The sequence below is a fragment of the Uloborus diversus genome, chromosome 7 (genome assembly GCF_026930045.1).
Source record: "Uloborus diversus isolate 005 chromosome 7, Udiv.v.3.1, whole genome shotgun sequence".
NCBI classification, from domain to species: Eukaryota; Metazoa; Arthropoda; class Arachnida; order Araneae; family Uloboridae; genus Uloborus; species Uloborus diversus.
Window position 1 is genome coordinate 85,594,092 of NC_072737.1, and position 18,484 is coordinate 85,612,575.

Genomic DNA, 18,484 nt, shown 5'->3' on the forward strand with positions numbered 1-18,484 from the left:
TTTCGAGATACTTGAAGAAACTCGTTTTGGATTCAGTACTAACAATAAGGAAGTGTTGGAATTTTTTTTCAGCCTAAACCAAAAAGGCAAGCTTGTACAATAAAGCTACCGTACAATCGATGACAAAAATTCAAAATGGAAATTTTGCAGTTTCTGCCCTTTACCTGCTCACGATAGTATAGTTTGCTTAACTCTTAACAACCTGTTAAGGAGTTTTTTTTTTTTTGTAATGTAAGTAATAAGATGGGGTACATGTAGCACCAACATTACACTTGTGCATCCCACAAAATTTAGCTAATTAAAGTAGGAAAATTTCCAATGATTTTCTGCTATTTATTTATATATTGAGAGGCTCAGCATTGATGGCGCTCGGTGGAGGAGTCCAAAGCATCGAAATCGTAGGAAATAGGAACGGCAGTAAACGCGATCAGCAAATCAAGACTTCCACAATTTGCATGCTATCTGGTAGTTAGGGGTTAGAGTTCCATTAATTTTCGTTTCTTATTGTAAACAAATCATGAAATTTCACGAAAAAAAACTTGATTTCTCTCGCCAACACTTGATAAAGTAACCAATGCTTATAGAGCAAGAGCCCATGAGCACCGGACCTACGTCATAGTATTAAGGCCCAAAATTTTTCTGTGTAAGTACATCACAGCAGGTAAGAAAGGTTCTCTATTATTTAAGCTGAGTCGAGCTGGCTTTGGCAGGAAACAGGTAGCAAAAGTTGCGTCAAAAACTGAGTCATTTCATGTCAAGTGATCTCGTTGCCTCCACCCGATTATCTCCAATTTGAACGGAATTTTATGGAGGTGCAGACATGCCTTTAAAACTCACCTATACAAATTTTTAGCTTCCAAGACCCAAATCTTGAGGATGTAGGATGGGTAAAAAAAAAAGAGGAGGGGTGGGGGTCCAAAGTGGCGGATAAGCTTTATGAAACGAATTGCCTTGTTCCCCCATCGGAAGCCATTTTGGCGCCAATTTTTTTTTTTTTTTTTTTTGAAGTATCCTAGATCTTTGTGATTTGTATCTTGCAAGCTGAAAATTTGCATTGGTTAGTTTCAAAGGCATGTCTGCACCTCAATAAAACGTCCTCCAAATCGGAGATGGTTGGATGGGGACCATGAGGTCACGTGACATCAGTGACATGGAATGGATCTATGATGTTTAGCTTTAGCAGTAATTTTACGCACATTTGCTACCTTTTTCTCGCCAAAGCCAGCGCGACTCCACTTAAATAATAGCGAACCTTTCTTACCTGCTGTGGTGTTCTTACGCAGGAAAATTTTGGTCCCTTATATAGGTCTGGCACTCATGGACTCTTGGACCATTATTTTCTTTTCAACCGATTTCGAGATGGACTCGTTCAAAGCCGAACGTCGACAATCTTGAGTTTCACAGTAAATACAACAGAAACAGTACAGTAAATAACATGCACATAAAACTTAAACCACAAAATGTAAACATTTCAAAATGTTGGAATGTAGAAGTTCAATTCATCTGAGGTGTAAGACATCATCATCAACCTCACCAATTCAACGTAAAAAGGGCTCAGAGAGTTTTTAATATATGAACATACAGCGGTACAAACTCACTTTTTGCTGGATTGCAGTTTGATTTTTCTTTTAATTAATCATTCAGGAACGGATGTGGGAGGAGCAGACACAACTCGGGACATCCGTGGCTTCGCAGTCAAGTTCTACACTGAAGAAGGGAACTGGGACATCATTGGACTTCATGTTCCAGTATTCCCTATTCGAGATCCTATTCTGTTCCCGAGTTTCGTTCACACGCAGAAACGGAATCCGGTAACCAATCTAAGGGTAAGTAAAAGAACCATTAGTTTTTACAGGTGAACTACCCAGCACCATTGGAATTGAGAGGGAAAAAAATAATAATTCAGAAAGTGTAAAAAGTATTGGAAGGTAAAAACTCCTTGAAGCAATCATCACATTAGGTTTATGAATTTTAAAGTTTCCATTCAATTTAACTTTTCATGCTTCTTATTACTTCTGTCAAGCATACTTCCAAATGAAAATAACTTATTTTGGCATCCAACAGTTGAAGGAACTGCACTGAACTGAGCTTCTAACGATCGTATTCACCGTCCGATTCAAATCTTAGTCAAACATTCAAACTTCTGATTGCAGCCTTCTTTAACCAATAGTAGCGATATTCACCAGCCAATTTGAATCTCAACTGGACAACCGAACCACCGATTGAAGCTTTCTCATTGGTTGATTGACACTTCGAGTGTCTGAAGGAGGTTCAAATGGACTGGTGAATGCAACCGTAAGTTCTGCGAGGAGAAATCTAGTCTTCAGAGTTTTTGATTATCTGAATGGAGTGCGGTCGTAATTGATTCCGATAATTGAAGTTCTAAGGTGGTTGGATTACTAATGTTGTTGCTAGTTGGATTACTAATGTACGTTGCTAGCGAGAAATTTTTATATAAATTTTTATATCTCTAGTTGGGTTACCCCATTTTAATACTCTACTCACTAGGCATTCCTACACCTTTGACTAATTTTTATTATAATATTGTACGTTCGGGTGTTCTACAAAATACTTCTGTTTCAGGACCTGAATATGTTTTGGGACTTCTTCTCCTTGAGGCCTGAAAGCATTCATCTACTACTATACCTATTTTCTGATCAAGGTATCCCTGAAAGTTATAGAAACATAGACGGATTCAGCATCAATACATACAAGCTCGTGAATGAATCCAAAGAAATTTTTTACTGCAGATTTGCATTTATGGTAAGACAAAACAAAATTAGAAATCAAGATTCGGACAAAAAGTGCAATTTTTTTGCCTTAATATTATGTCACTTTTTTTTTTTACACAGACGGATCAAGGGAACAAGTATTTTTCCGCTGAAAGGGCTTCCCAACTGGCTTCATCAGATCCAGATGTTTATGGAAGAGATCTATACAACGCTGTTGAAAATGGGAATTATCCGTCTTGGACCTTTTGCATTCAAGTGATGACTTCCGAAGAAGCTAAAAGCTGCAGTTTTAATCCGTTTGATGTTACAAAGGTTAGTGTCTGGTTACCTAGTTTATAGCATGTCAACCAGAACCAAATTCAGCTCCAAGCCATCCCTAGACAGACTTGAAACAGACCACCCCTTCTCCCTTTCCACCTTTTAAAATTAAACGCAACTTACCTTGAAAGTCTCAAGCTTCTTTCAATAGTGATTCCAAACTGAAATTTTTAATTCAAATTATGTTTTTTTTTTGCAATCACGAGTTGCGAAAGGACCCTACTCATTGGTTGCTACCCCACTCACTTGTTTCTTGAAACGGTTCCTGTCCCTCCAAGCCTGCCCCTCCTCTTGGGCGGTTATGTGTGTATAGTTGTGTATGTGTAGGCTTGTATGTGTACATAGACCTGTGTGTATGCAAGTTAGCGTGTGTGTATGTGTGAAAAGACGCGTGTGTGCATGTGTGTGAGTGTTCATATGTATGAGCGTGTGGGTATCTAGAAAATGGATGACACCAACCAGGAGAAGCGGCTACCGGGGATCAGTGCTCAGGACCAGAGGAGCCGCTCCTGCAGATGACGGTGAGGTTGAAAAAGGAACCAAACATCACGGACGGTCAAATAAAAATAATTAGCAATCGTGATTGCTCAAAAAAAAAAAAAAAAAAAAAAAAAAAAACTTTTCAAAATGCTTCTGAAACCATTCTTACTGATACTTATGTAAAATGACACTCTGAATCCAAATATGACCCCGTTTTCGATATAGCGCTCAATTGTTTCAATTTTCTGACAGTTTCTATAGCCATTTGTTTTTTATTTGGAGGGAGAGAGAGCATTAAACCGTTAACATTCTTCTGAGGAACTAGGGAGGAGAAAAGTTCAAAAGTATGAACATTTGTATGAAGAAGGAACTACCAGGATATACCACTATAAGTGAACCCTCATGGTGGTATTCCTCCCTAAAATAGTTAAAAAATCATAAAAACGATCTTTTTTTTCCCCTTTTTTACCACATTTTTTTAAAACTTATTGGTACGAGACCAAAGTATCGGCCTCACTTTTATGAGCTCCATGTCCATAAAAAGGTTCACGTTGGGGGGGGGGGATAAAAATCTTGGAAGCATCGCATGTTTTATATTTCTCGCATTGTAGATCTTCATTCCTAAGTCTTCTCGAATTATATTTATATTTATTAAAGTAACATTTATAGATATAATTAAGGTCGCAAATGAAATTAAATATGCCTATAATTAAGCACTAATGTGTCTTTCTGGGGATGCGCCGCCCCATTGTTGATCCTTCTTGATAGTGATAAAATTTAATAATAGGAATATGATCCCACTATAGAAAATAAAAATACTGGCTTTTCATTTTAAAGAATAGTAAGAAAAAAAGGTGATTAAAATAACATTTTACCGCCTTCTGCAGCTGTCTACTCTGTCTATTTAATTTTTAAAACCACGAAGAAAGATTACTTTCTTAAAAGTATAACAGAGGCAGGTAGAAGGAAGTTATCTTCACTCGGATGATTTACATCTTTGAAACTAAAGTCCTTGTTTTGATGAAGGAGTTTTTTTTTCTTTCTTGTAGCCCTGAACTTTAGGGCAGGAATTAAAATGGAGGGAGTAAGTTTAATCATTGGTTTAGCAAAAGATGATCCAAAGACCCGAAGTCACGTGACTCAACAACGACGAATGGTTGGCACGTTTTGCGTGAAACAAGCGAAGAAACCTGATTTTTTCCAATGCTTCGAATTAAAATCTATCACAGGATTTGGGGTTTTGGTTTTATGAATGAAAATCTTCACTCCCTTCACTGAACGATTTTAATTTTTAAATTTTTGCGTTGCAACGTTATTTTTCTTACGTTCAATTCTTGACTAAAGTTAAACATCCTATTTTTTTTCTGAAATAGCTCAGCACAACCCTAAATAGAAATTAAAAAGCAACGATAAAATTTTTTTACAATAATAAAACTAATTGGAGGATTTGAGAGAATTTACTCAAATAAAAAGAACATTTTACTAAGCTTTTTCGTATCCCTTAATTTCTGCAACCTTATATTAAAAACTTATTTGAGTTCTAAAAATATTTTTACATTTTTTTCTGTTTAAGGTATGGCCTGAAAAGGAGTTTCCATATATAAAAGTAGGCAAAATGGTCCTCAATAAGAATCCTACTAATTATTTTGCCGAAGTTGAACAAATCTCTTTCTGCCCTGCAAACTTAGTTCCTGGAGTTGAGCCAAGCCCAGATAAAGTACTTCAGGTAAATATAACTGCTGAGAAACTTGTGCTATTTTTAACATTTTTTCCTGACATAAATTATGAAAAACATCATACAATACGCATCTTATCTAATCAACACATATCCAAATTTCTCTTTTCATAAATATCTCCATTTTTGAGCGCTGAAGGATCTTTTTGATTCCTTTAATTTAAAAATAAGCCAGCAATATTTTCAGTAAAATTGTTACTCTTTACACAGTCGGCTACAACTACAGTGAAACCCCGATTTTACGTCCCCCAAATCAACGGTTTTCTCGCATTACACGTTTTTTTTCCATTTGGTCACAGTTTCTCCGTGTACTAATAATGCTAATTTAATACGGATAGAAAGTTTTTTGATTTATGAATTTCTCACATTTTGCGTTTTCCCTGGAAAGTAAAAAAAAAAAAAAAAAGAAATAAAAGAAAATGTTTTAAAATAAGCAATATGTTTCCTTTTGTGCTTTTTAAAATCTAATCCACGCTGTTGTAAGTTAATCTATGAAAACAAAATGGCTACTGCTCCATCCGTAGCCCACCTTATGGCGCCAACGAATATGAACAAGAAGAACCGGAGGCACAAACATATCTTTCAATCTTATATAATTAAAAACTCAACGCATGTATCTATGTATGTATGTATGTCCAAGTTACTTCTCCCGAACGACAGTGAACTGGCCATCGAGCCACGTATCAATGATGGATTCGTAATCTTCCCGTCTTTATGTTTGGTCATTTTAATATACTCCTCCACTAATAATTATCGGAGATATCAATTAAAAACTATATTAATAATGACACTTAGATTTCGACATAAAGTCCCTATTTTTCGAAGACTTTCCTTCATTCAAATTATTATTCTTCTCATTTTGAGTGCTTCATCTCAACTTTCCGTAACAATGCTTTTATTAAAATTTGTAGCGTGAAGAAAATCATTGAGAAGAAAGATCTGTTGCCATTTTTTTTTCTCGAATATGAACAGATAAAATTCTGGGTTTTGTTTCAAAGGCTTTCCCTATAATCGGGGGAAGTAAAATGTTTACTTTTTGGTTATTTTTCCGCAATCTTCGCAAAATTTTACTGATTTTTTTTTCGTTCAAGCCTAATTGTTGAACACGTGTCACTTGACATAACTTTTATTTTCGAGGTTCGACACAGCTAGTGTTTCATTAAAGAGCTTACAAATAGTGAAAGACTATTTTCTTTCTCATAAAGACCAGGGGAAAAACTTGCAAAGTATTTCAATCCTGGAAGATGCTGCCTTAATTTTGATCTCAATGACCGGAAAACAATCCACTGTTACGGGCTATTTTCAACCTAAAAGCCCGAATTTACAACTAAAAAACGTTCTAAAATGGTACATATAATTATGTTCTTTTCTTAAAATATAGTTAATATTCCTTTTATAAGAGTCATCTTTAGAGCCTTAAGTTTTTCTATTTGAACTTTGATTTCTATGTAGTTTCCGTATTGCGTTTTTTAAATCCTGTCCCCCGAGAAACGTAAAATTGGGGTTTCACTGTATTACTCAAAGACATTGTGTAGTCCTTTGTACGTTGTGACTCTTCCTTTCAATCATTTAGAACCTTATTGTACAAAATTGTACTCCCTCTGTTCCAAACTGGTTGCTACGTATGAATACTTTTATTGATACTGGTGATTTCCTGATTCTCTCTGTTTGAGCATCTTTTTCTAGAGAGAGATTTCAGGGTGCTATGTTATAAAAAATTTATTTTCTTACCACGTATTCCCTCCTTAATCAGTACCAAAATAGTTTAAAAATCCAGAGTTCGCTCAATCTTAAGTCACGCTCCATTTTGTTAAAACTCGAACACATGTATACCAGAAAGACCAGTTTAATATCTAATGAATTCACTATTTAATGGTAAGAAGATAGTTTTTTGTGCGATTACACACTGTAAAAAAAACTGTAAATTTTGAAGAAGTTATCCGTATTTTTTACAGAAAAAAACTGTTCGTAATAAAATACAGGATTTCTCTGTTTTTTTTGAATCTGTAACCGGTTATACTTTGGTTTTCTTCGAATCTTCGAAATTTCGCCCGCGTGTTTGGATTTTGGTTCTCGTGCTCGAGTTTTTGATCTTATATTTATTTAAAGCGAGTAAGTCTTAAATCGTTTGCAACTTCCATTTCATTGCATCCTAATCAATATTTTATTATTATGTTTTTTTGTCATCTGTTACAGAGGCATATTCGGAAATTTACCTTTTTATACATGTATTTCGTAGTAGTATAGTAAATATTCAAATGGATTTATGAAAGTATAGTTTCATTTTTTTAATCTTCATAAAATAATAAATCAGCTTGAATAAATAATAAAAATACGGAAGATTTCTGTAAAATAAACGGAAGAAAACTGGCGTCCTGGCTGACAGTTTTTTTCTGTAAATTTTACGGATTTTTTTTACAGTGCAGGTGGACAAAAGGAAGCGTAGCTTAAGAGAGTGCGCGAATCCTTAATGTTGAAACTAATTTGGGACAGCAACAGTAGTAAACAACGTTAGTAAAGTACAAGTAAGCAATTGATTGTAGACACACGTTTCGAGGTTTCAATGAGCAATTTCAATTAGAAGAAGTATGGGCCTTTGCATATTTTCCCGGATGACTTTACATCCAAACGATACAAAAAAAAAAAAAAAAAAAAAAGCTCGCAGTATGCAAGGATAAAAGATAGTGAAATTTCGTGCTATTAATGAACTGTGGTGGTAACTCAGTACTGCAAATATAGCATTCCATCCTCTTACTACTTGTTCTTAACGAGAAGAAATTAACCTTTTCTAGGTCAGACCTCATCTTTATCAGAGTCATACTGTGAGTTTTTTGATGCTATGATCAGGGTCGCAGAGAGCCAATGCGGGCCCCTTGTCAGTTCACTCTTTGGGATCCTATAAAAATATAAGCTTATGCTACTCCGATTCCCAACCGGGCCCTTGTGAGGGCCGGGTCCCTAGTTTCCGACTAGGCTGACATGACCTCTCGTCGGGCCTGGCTATTCTACGTTTCCTTTGTGTTTGAATCTCATTCTCAAAAACTCATCCCTCAGTTTCGAAAATTCTTCAATCGTTAAAAATTTCGTCATTTACTACGATTCTTTCTTTTTCACAAACTCAAGCCAAAACTTCACGAAATGTTTATCAATATGACAAAACGTTTTACCATAAAATTTTGACGAAGCCATTTCATCAAATACGACGAACATTTCGTGAAATTTGAAGATGCGTTTCTGATGAGAGTGCTCCTGACTGTTTTTATATTTTGGGAAACTTTTCAGGGTCGCATATTTTCTTATTTGGATGCTGCAAGGTACAGACTTGGAACCAACTTCTACCAAATTCCTGTCAATTGTCCTTTCCGTTCCCGCCCAAGGAATTACGAGCGAGACGGAACTGCTACGGTCACCGACAATCAAGGTACGAGTTTACAAAATATGCTGTTTCAATCCTATGACATTTCGCAAAAATTTCTTCATTTAATATCTTTATTCAAAAGAGAGCCTTTAGCCGTCATAATTTTGATGCTAACTGGCAATGGTCAGATCAGGTTACGCTGTCGATGCCTCGTCTCTTTAGCCAAGTTCTCTCTTTCCATTCGTGTCGGAATGAAGCTTCCAAGGTTGAGACGTTAAACTTCGGCTTCCTATGAGACAATTAACTCCGACCTCTATGGATAAATATTTGAAAAAAAAAATAAACAGATCATCAGACATTTTTTAAATAAATTGTTAAAAATGAAAGAATCAGTAATTAATGAATGTAAAAAAGTGAAATATATTATACAATAAAAAAATATGGTAGGTTAGTGCTAAGACTTTTTTTTCTCTCACGATAGAACTTTGAAAATGTATCTTAGTTCTAAGTATAATTTTTGAAGTGAGAACATTTTTGGGAATAGTTTCTGTTAGTTCAAACTGTAGTTTTAACTGTTAGTTCAAACAGTTCAAGAAAAACTCGACATAGGGCTCTGCAGAAAAACTTGAGCATCAATTTAACTTCGACCCATATGTATTAAACTAAAATAATAAATTGGACGTACTATTTTAAAAAGGAATTCATAAAAATAAAAAAGTCAATAATTGATAAATTTAAGAAAGGAAAATATGTAAGACAATAATATTTTCAGTGTAGTTTTGTAACAAGACTTTTCTTTATCTCGAAAAACTTAGTCAACACACCTTAATTTTTTGATTTTAACAATATTTTTAAAATTAAGCTTAAATAATTCATGAAAAAAAAACATTAGGCTCCGGTGAGAAATTGAGTCCTTTAAAAAATCCTGATTCAACTGGCGATTTTTCTGCGACCAAACTTGATGAAAAAAGCTTGTTTCATGGAATAAGTACATCAAACGATTTTTTTTGATTCTGTCAACTTAAGGCTGTTTTTAACACATGGAAAAATGCTTAACATTTACATTTACGAGTAAAATTTAAACTTTTACGTATAAATCCAGTGAAAAATAAAATTGTATAAATTAGCTGTAAATAAAGTTCATGCATAAACAATTTTAACAAATGAAGAGTATCACAGAAGATATTTAGATTTTTGCAAGCAAATACCGTAAGAAAATTATTTCGTAAGATCTTATAAAAAGAAAAAAATTCGTTCCCAAAATCTTTTCCATAATCATTTGTAGAGTTTTGACAGAAAAGGGTTAAAATAATTTCATTTTAACTTGTAACTGAAGTATTGAATTTCGTCTCAATGTTTAAGCATATTTAGTTTAAGAATCCTTCGAAATCCATTATTGTGCAGCGTAATGAACTGACCTCTATATCTTACTACAAAATCTCTCCCCAAAGATGGAGCACCTAACTATTATCCGAATAGCTTTGGGGGACCCGTGGAAGATCCAAAAGCAAGAGAGAGCACTTTCCCCGTCCATGGCGAAGCAGCCCGATACGACACTTCTGATGATGACAACTTCACTCAGCCAGGAATCTTTTACAGAAAAGTGAGCATACATTTTTTTTAATGCGAAATAGAATTATTACACTTTTATTACTTATTCGATCTTATTATCGTTGCGTAAATAACTCAACGATGAACGTTAACAAGTCTTAAGTGATTATAGTTTTAGCATGTAAATAATTGGTAGGGTGATTCGATTAGGGAATGAACATTTTGTGATTTTTATCTTTTTTTTTTAAAGGTTTCAAAAGTATTTTCGCAGATGAACTGGCAACAGTAATTTCCTCCTATGCAGTTTTTAATCTTTCAACTAATATTACAGTAAAACCTGTAAAGTTGACCACCCTTGTAAGTTGATCACCTGTCTATCTTGACCACCAATATGCACCAAATTTGGCTGAGAATCATATAACAAACTCTTTTTAAGTTGACCACCTGTCTAAGTTGACCACTAAAGTACTGAACCGCACGTGGTCAACTTACACAGGTTTCGCTGTACTTAGGTTATAGTTAACTTAGTAAACATCAGAAACACACTCGGTAAAATTATTATTTTTATTTATTAGAAGTCTATGACTTGAAAATAGAGCAGTGAATGTTCTTATCATTGGCACGAACACGATACAATGATGTTTCAAGCCAATTTCATAATCATAAGTTGCTGTCTGCGAGTTAAAATCAGCGGCATGAATATTATTTTCTGTTTTATCTTATCGTGTGAAACAAAATGAATCCAATGCCATAAGCTATTGAAAACCTTTTGCACTGTAAAGTTACAGAAGTAGAACAAAGCTCATTGCTGTCTTTTTGAGTTGTTTTGCAAATTTAGTTTCTGAGTGTGATTACCGAATGATGAAAGCGTCTGTTACATACAGTTTTATAAAGTACGTAGAACATAATTTAAAGTTACTTATTGTTGAATGGCAACAGTTAAATATAAGCAAACCGCCATTGAAAATTTCAGAACGATAATTTAAATTTGATTATATTACCGAACATTTTTTCAACCTTCGTTTGATTTTCAAATGGAGCTGCAAAACATAATTTAAAATGCTGAGAAGAGGGTTTGCCATGTAACTGAAACTTCCATTTAGTCACATGGCGAACTGACTGAATGGTTTCAGTCACAGGAACGGAAATCTTAAAGAAATACTAATCACAGAAATAGGCGTCTAACAGAAGGAAAGAAGTTTGCACTTACTGTAGCTTTACTCAAAATAAGAAGTAAAAAATATATATATATTTTTTTCGGTTGTGCTGATGTAGCCAAAATAAAGCAATACAGGAAATATACCGACATGCCGGTTATCTCATCCAGAGACTGCAGTTTCATCTTTGTAATGGACTCATCAGTCTGCCCATAACAATGACAAAACTGCAGTTTCTGGATTTGATATCCACGCTGTCAGGATTGCCCGTTTCCACGAGAAGGCACTTGACGCCTCCCTCGTCACGTGGTATCCGATGATTCTATTTCGCTATTTCTGGCTGAAGGTATATTCGGATCATAGCATTTTGTTATAAAAGTAGCACTTTTTGAAATGTAAGAATTACTAAAATGACAACAGTCAAGTGAAGCAAGTGATGTAAAGGATACTAAAACTTTTTTGCACATTAAAATGGACGCCCAAGTTAAGGATGTCTGGTTTTGTCTCCTTTAGAAGCATGTGAATTGCATACCGATTACCCCCGCGTAAAATGGAACTCTGCGTTCGAGGAGGGGTGGCGAAGTGCCTCCTCGTGAAAAACGGACAATATATTGCATGTAGTTCTGCTTTAGCCCTGGCTTAGAGGCAGTAATTTGCGGCTTTTAACAATTATTGCCTGAAATATGGTCACCAGGCCATAATCTCAATTATCGAAACACTAGGTGCACATAACCCTGCCAGAAATAGGCCACGACCGAGAAGAATATTTTTTATTCTGCTACAAATTTTTGATTCCGGGCAGAAGACACTAGAGAGCAAATGCTATGCTCGGGTTTGGCTAATAACTTTAAAGTTATGAATTTCCAATTTTCTTGAAAAATACAAAATATCGCTTTTTGAAAGATGTTTGTTTTCACGTAGAATTCTGTGTTTGCGAAAAATAAAATGTATTTGTAACCAGCTTTTCCCGTTTCATTTTGTAAAAATATTTCTCATCTTCTTTTTTTTTTTTTTTGATAAACGAGTAGGACATGACTTTGATGACTTATTTTCCTTTCAGGTTCTCAATGAAGGAGAAAGATCTCGCTTGGTGAACAATATTGTGAGCAGTCTATCGAATGCTGAAGAGTTCATCCAAGAACGACAGGTTGAAAACTTCAGTCGAGTTGATCCAGATCTTGGAGGAAGAATCAGAATTGGCCTTCAGCAACAGAAAGTAAGCGCGATCTAGTTAAAACCAAGGTGGTTGTTAAAAATTTGTGTACAAAAGTATTTGTATGTTGAAAAGTTTTAATAATTTTTTTTCAATTCTTTTGAAACTTAGTTTTTACGTATATCGTCGTCTCAGAGCAACAGTAAGATATCTAATCCCAGAAATAAGACTAAGATATCTTAATGTTGCTCTGAGGTGACGATATTGAGCCATTTTGGTACAAACAAAAACTTCGCTAAATGCATGATGGACTGCTAAAGGTAAAGCTGCCAAACTTGCTCTACTACAGCTGGGGCAAACCAAACCTGGCAGAGTCGTAATAATTAGGATCTGCGTAGCCTTCACAATGCTTCAAAGTTAGGTCTTCCCCAACTTTACTCGCGTTGGAATACTTTCCGGTGAATATCTTATTATCTTAATTTTAATATGGCGACAGTTTTGGTTTTGACGAAAAAGATCGACATGATATTACATATGCACCAATTATTACTTTCTTCTATATCTAATATATAGAAGAAAGTATTGGATTCGTGCAAATTTTCGAATTTCGAGTTTTGACGGATTCGAACGTTTTGAGGTGTGCTGAGTCCATTTCGACTATTTTTGGAAAATGTCTGTCTGTCTGTGTGTGTGTGTGTGTGTGTATGTGTGTCACGTCTGTGTGTGACCAGTTTTTTGTGGCCGCTCTACAGCAAAAACTACCGCATGAAATTGAACGAAATTTAGTACACATATGTGCCCCTATGTGAACTTGTGCCCATTGGTTTTTTGGCGTGAATTCCTCCAAGGAGGGTGGAGCAATGGGACGTTTTTTGAGTTACGCGTGCTTGCTATTCCTCAGGAAGTAACCGGCGGAATCAAACAAAATTTGGTCCATATGTTGCCCCTAACAGGAGCAGGTGCTGCTTCAATTTTGGTGTCAATAGCTCAAACGGGGGTTGAGTTATAGAACGTTTTTTGTCGTCAATTGCGACTGCTGTATCTCAAGAAATAACGAACGGAATCAAACAAAATTTTTTTGACAAGTAGCCCTTAGTGGGTATAAGAGCTGATTTTATTTTGGTGTCAACAGCTAAAAAGGGGGTAGCGCAATCGCCCGTTCTTTTTTTCCATTGTGAGTGCCCTATCTCAAGAAGTAATGCTACGTTCTGGTTGAAATTTGGAATATATGTGAATCCATACGTAAACAGGCTTTGGTTCAATTTTGACTCCAATCGCTCCAAGAGGTGTTGAATTTTTTTTTTTTTTTTTTTTTTGCGAATAAAAATAGTTTTATTAATGCAACAATAAGAAAGATAAATCGTTATAGATTGTCGTCTGCGTATTTCTCGTGATTTTAATTGTATGGAAATGATCGGAAATATTATCTCAATGATTTAAAATTTTTAACTGTTGCCATCTTATGTTTGTTAATAAATAAAATATTTGTAATTAATTCAAGTAAGGCTTTTAAAGTAACTTTCAATTTTCGCTCTTTGTTTTGTTTTTACAATAATTCAGACATTTGGATGGTCGTCAAGTTTTTGCATGTGTAATTTTGTTTTTGTTAGGAATATTGCTTCCTCGTCAAGCATGGGGAGGGATCAGAAAAAGGAAAAATATAGAAGAAAGTTTCGTGATGGCCACAACATACTAGTTTTTTAACATGGTCAGTTAAAACTATGAGCGTAGCTAGAGGGGGCAGGGAGGGGCAACTGCCCCTCCCTAGAAGAGAACCTTTTATCCCCCCTCCCCTAATGCCACCAAAGATAATTTAAAATTACATTTTTAGGAGTTCAATTTCAAAAAAGTTCTGACGGAGAGCTGCATAATTGCGTTTTTCCTTTTATCGGATCATAAATGGCATTGGAGAGGGGGGGGGGGGATTTTAATTTCAAGCCATTTTTGGGGTTCGGTACCAGAGGGAGGAGGGGGGAGACTAAAAACCACTAACTTGTTGCGTCTATGGTTGCTAACGCGGATCGTGGCTATGCTCATAGTTAAAACAAATATACCTACGAGGGCAAATCAAAAAGTCTTCGCGCCTAAATTTTATCTGCTAAAAAGAAAGATGCCTACAGATATTTACAAATATGCGCAGTAAACTATTCCACTTACACTATTTCTCCACATAGTCACCACACCGGTTCAGACATTTGTCCCATCGCAGAGCACTAAATTAGAGATCCCCCTGTCGTAGAATTTTTCCGGCTGCCTGTGGAATCACCGTCGGACCGCGTTCTTGGCTTCTGTCCTGCCAGAAACTTCTTCAGTGGACGGAAATCGTGAAAATCACTAAGGGGAAGGTCTGGACTGCAGGTGCATTTCCCTGTGAATTGCTATGGGCTTTTGTCCCTTGCTCTGTACATAACGAATAACACTTCGCTGCTCATAAGCTGTGGACGTCTGAAGAACAACCGTCATCTTAAATGACTGATAGCAGCTCCACTCTTTCCGAGCAAAAAGCAAATATGGCTGGTACGTTTCATGGAACTGTCACTTTTGGGAATGTATAAGTTTGCTTTGTATTCACAGCCATATTTTGACTTAAAAAAAATATAATTTGAATTTTGACATTTTGAATTCAAATTATGTTTTTCGCAATCACGAGGCGTGTGTCTTTGTGTGGGTATGTGTGTGTTTGTGTCTGTGTACAGGCATGAGTGTGTGGGTGTGTATGTGTGTATATGTAGGCGTGTGTGTTTGTGTGGGTATGTGTGTGTGTAGATGTATGTTTGCATGAGTTTGTGTGTATGATATGGACGCAACCTGGAGACGGTTTTCGCTAGAGGAGCAGCATCGGGAGGAGCCGGTCGACGCACAGTGGGGCCAAATCCCGAAAAGCTGGCCAAAACCTCAAAAAGGAAAATTTGATTCGGAAAATTTTGACTTGTGGGATAGATAGAGGGGTAACTGCTGCGTTAAATTTCAAGAGGAGAAGGGTCTATCCTCATATCTACGCTTGTGCCCTTCAGTTGAAATTTAGCTTTCGTGCAGAGCGCACGCGTGTCGCTAGAACGTAACGATAAAACGGCTATATTATAAAGTCTAAAATTTTAAGTGAAGTGTCCAAATTTTAATCAACAACATGGAAACGATTTCTGCAAGTATGTAGAAAATGTTTTTACATTGATATGATAGAAATTTCAGTTGTATCCTGTTAAAATAAATTAAATAATTCTGTGTCCTGACAAAAGCGAAATAATAGTAGAGATTTCGATTTTCAACTAGATGAAAAGTTATATATAACGCCATATAACGCTAAGATTCAAGTTTAGGGCTTTAGTTCACATCCTTATCTTACGAAATTCGTAAACATTAACTGCCATTAGCTGCCTAACATGTTATTAAGCGCTGTGTTAACTAAGCGCTTTTACGTGGTTGTACAGGTTGTTTAAAGTTGCAATGACATAGATTATAAAAGGGTTCAAGTATATACAGTAGAAAGTGCACGGAAATTTTGTCGAATTATATCCGTGGTATTACATGCCTATTTCTGTGTACAAATAATTAATTCACTGTCCACAAATAATAGCACATGCATTGGTCAATTATCAAGATGCGCAAGAAAGCAGAAACAAAGATATTGCGAAGATTTTTCTCGAAAATATTCGAGAGCTAAAACTATAGAAGATATTTTCAATCGACTCATGATATCTTCGGGTCCCTATATTTTTAATAATAGAAAATTGCCAAAAAAAAAAAAAAAACCTAAGGAGCTTATTTTACGAAGTTTCTTAGGATTATTACTTTCTCCTATAGAAACCATAACAACAAGAACGCGAACGGAAAGTAGCTCTGCATTCACCGATTCAGAAACCGATTCTGATTTTAACAAAAACTCCGAATCTGAAATTGATTTTAACTAATTGATTGAGAAAATTTATTTTATTTCCCAGTATAAAGTGGATTATTTGATTCTTTGTTCTCATTCTTTTTTTTCTTCCAAAATTATTTTTTCTTTAAATATTTTTAATTTTTTAATTTCAAAATATTTTACACATAAAAATAAAATATTTTCATTTTGCATCAGACAGATTATTATAATTGACGACTTCGAAAACCACTATATATTAATTTTTATAAAATCCTTACATATTTTTCACATATGCGTTCACCATAGTGGATCTGTAATTTTGTTTACGGTAATTCTGACTTCAGATTTATAATCAGCGACCTCCAAAACCCCTATATACCACTTTTGCCACAAATCTAAATTTATTTGAGGTTTTGGCCAGCTTTTCGGGGTTTGGCCCCACTGTGCGACGGTGATGCTGCCGAGGGAGGCGGGGGGGGGAAACAAAATCAGCGTAACGCCAAGGACAGTCAAGTGAGAACAATTATCAATGTGATTGCTGAAAAAAAAAAAAAAAAAAAAAAAAAATAGGTGCAAAGACTTTTTGATTTGCCCTCGTATATATATTTTCTCAATAATGTTTACACTGTTTTTCGAATAACTGTCCGTTTTTTTTCTTCCTCTGTTTTAATAAATATTATCAAGGCTTAATTTTCATGGTGATGTTTTTATGGTGAGAAGGTATTATAGGCGACAGTTTAGCTTTGCTACAATGGCAGGGTTGAAATAGCGCATTTTCTCAGGTTCAAGTTTGAAAGATAATTTTTCAATTTCATTGAAGTTCTTGACAGAATTTTTAACTTTTTATATCGAAAAATTTCCAATAAATTTTGACATAAAACCGAGGCTGTGGGATTATTTTCGGAGTAGATGTTCAAGGAAAAGGGTAATGTGACTGGTTGAACCAATCGCAAAGACAATTGAAAGTTCTTACACTGTAGAGTTTTTACTTACATGCAGTGATTACTCAGTGGGAATGGCCAAATATATTTTATTATATAAGCCACAAGCACATTACAAACACATAAAATCAAACATTTTACTTGAACTAAGTTTGTACGTTCTGAAGATATAATCTTTTAACTGTGTTGCCAACCTATAAGACAACTAATCATTAATAATCATTTCGTAAGTGCTAAAGTCAAAGTGAGTTCAATAAGCAATCTCCTTGAACACCCCCCCCCCCCCCAAAAAAAGAGCTTTTAAAATTGTAACACATTATTAGAATACTTTAATTGTTATTGCAATATTTCACTCATTTCTACTTTTATGTTTTACTTATGTACAATTTTTCTGTTTTTGGTTTTGTATTTCCTTAATCCTCATTGTTTTTCTTTCTTTCTTTTTTTTTTTTTCAATTTCAGGAATTATAAAATATTGGAATGATATGAATAAAGGTGGAAAAAGTTGATGACAATTTGCGACCAGAGATCTCTATTTGCAGGTAGAATCGAATTTAACTCGAAGCGAAGTGACCTGAAATGAAATCAGATCTTCCCCTTTAAAAGAAGAAGCAAATCTACCTTGACCTTGTAAACTCAACTGAAGATTCTGAAAGAGCATTCTCAAAATTTAACATCAAGCACAACCAGAAAGTTGACCTTATGTTTTATATTACTCATTTTTATATCTATTTATTATGATCAGTTGGCAGTTTCGAGTAGGTTATTAAATGGTACTTTTAAAAAATAATTTTACTTCTAATTAAATGGACAGACATAAATATTGTATAATAAAAATAAAATTTCTACCGTACAGATATAATGAGTACATATCAATAAAACTGCGATCTGATTTAAAAAAAAAAAACAGTGACAATGTCAGTTTATTAGGTAAGAAATCTTTCAAAACTTCAATGCAAAAAAAATTCTCTGTTGGTGAAAGAGAATTATTAATCTGATAAACAACCGTGCATTTAAAACTTTTATGATTGGAAAAAAAAATGTGGTGGGGCTTTAATGAAAGATACTATTTTAAAAATATACTGATGATGTTCCCGGAACATTGATTTCAAACTTGATCCTGCCCATTGCAAGTCTGCCCATTGCTGGTTGAGTACCCATTACTAGTTATTTACCCTTCATGTATTCTTAACAAATGAGATC

The 18,484-nt window shown here is 35.0% G+C and overlaps 1 protein-coding gene across 1 annotated transcript; it reads left to right on the forward strand.

Annotated features, from left to right (window-relative positions):
• The first annotated feature begins 1,581 nt into the window (after window positions 1–1,581).
• LOC129226071 (catalase-like) lies at window positions 1,582–18,188 on the forward strand. The gene is made up of 8 exons (XM_054860656.1): window positions 1,582–1,826; window positions 2,584–2,763; window positions 2,853–3,044; window positions 5,104–5,256; window positions 8,548–8,686; window positions 10,075–10,226; window positions 12,392–12,547; window positions 17,744–18,188. The coding sequence occupies exons 2-8, from the start codon at window positions 2,593–2,595 to the stop codon at window positions 17,750–17,752; spliced, it is 972 nt and encodes a 323-aa protein (XP_054716631.1). The 5' UTR covers window positions 1,582–1,826; window positions 2,584–2,592; the 3' UTR covers window positions 17,753–18,188.
• Window positions 18,189–18,484: the final 296 nt, after the last annotated feature.

Coding starts and splice junctions, on each gene's coding strand:
- LOC129226071 (XM_054860656.1), top strand. CDS start 2,593: ATGTTTTGGGACTTCTTCTCCTTGAGGCCTGAAAGCATTCATCTACTA. Junction 3,045..5,103: donor ATCCGTTTGATGTTACAAAG/GTTAGTGTCTGG, acceptor TTTCTGTTTAAG/GTATGGCCTGAAAAGGAGTT. Junction 8,687..10,074: donor TACGGTCACCGACAATCAAG/GTACGAGTTTAC, acceptor CTCTCCCCAAAG/ATGGAGCACCTAACTATTAT.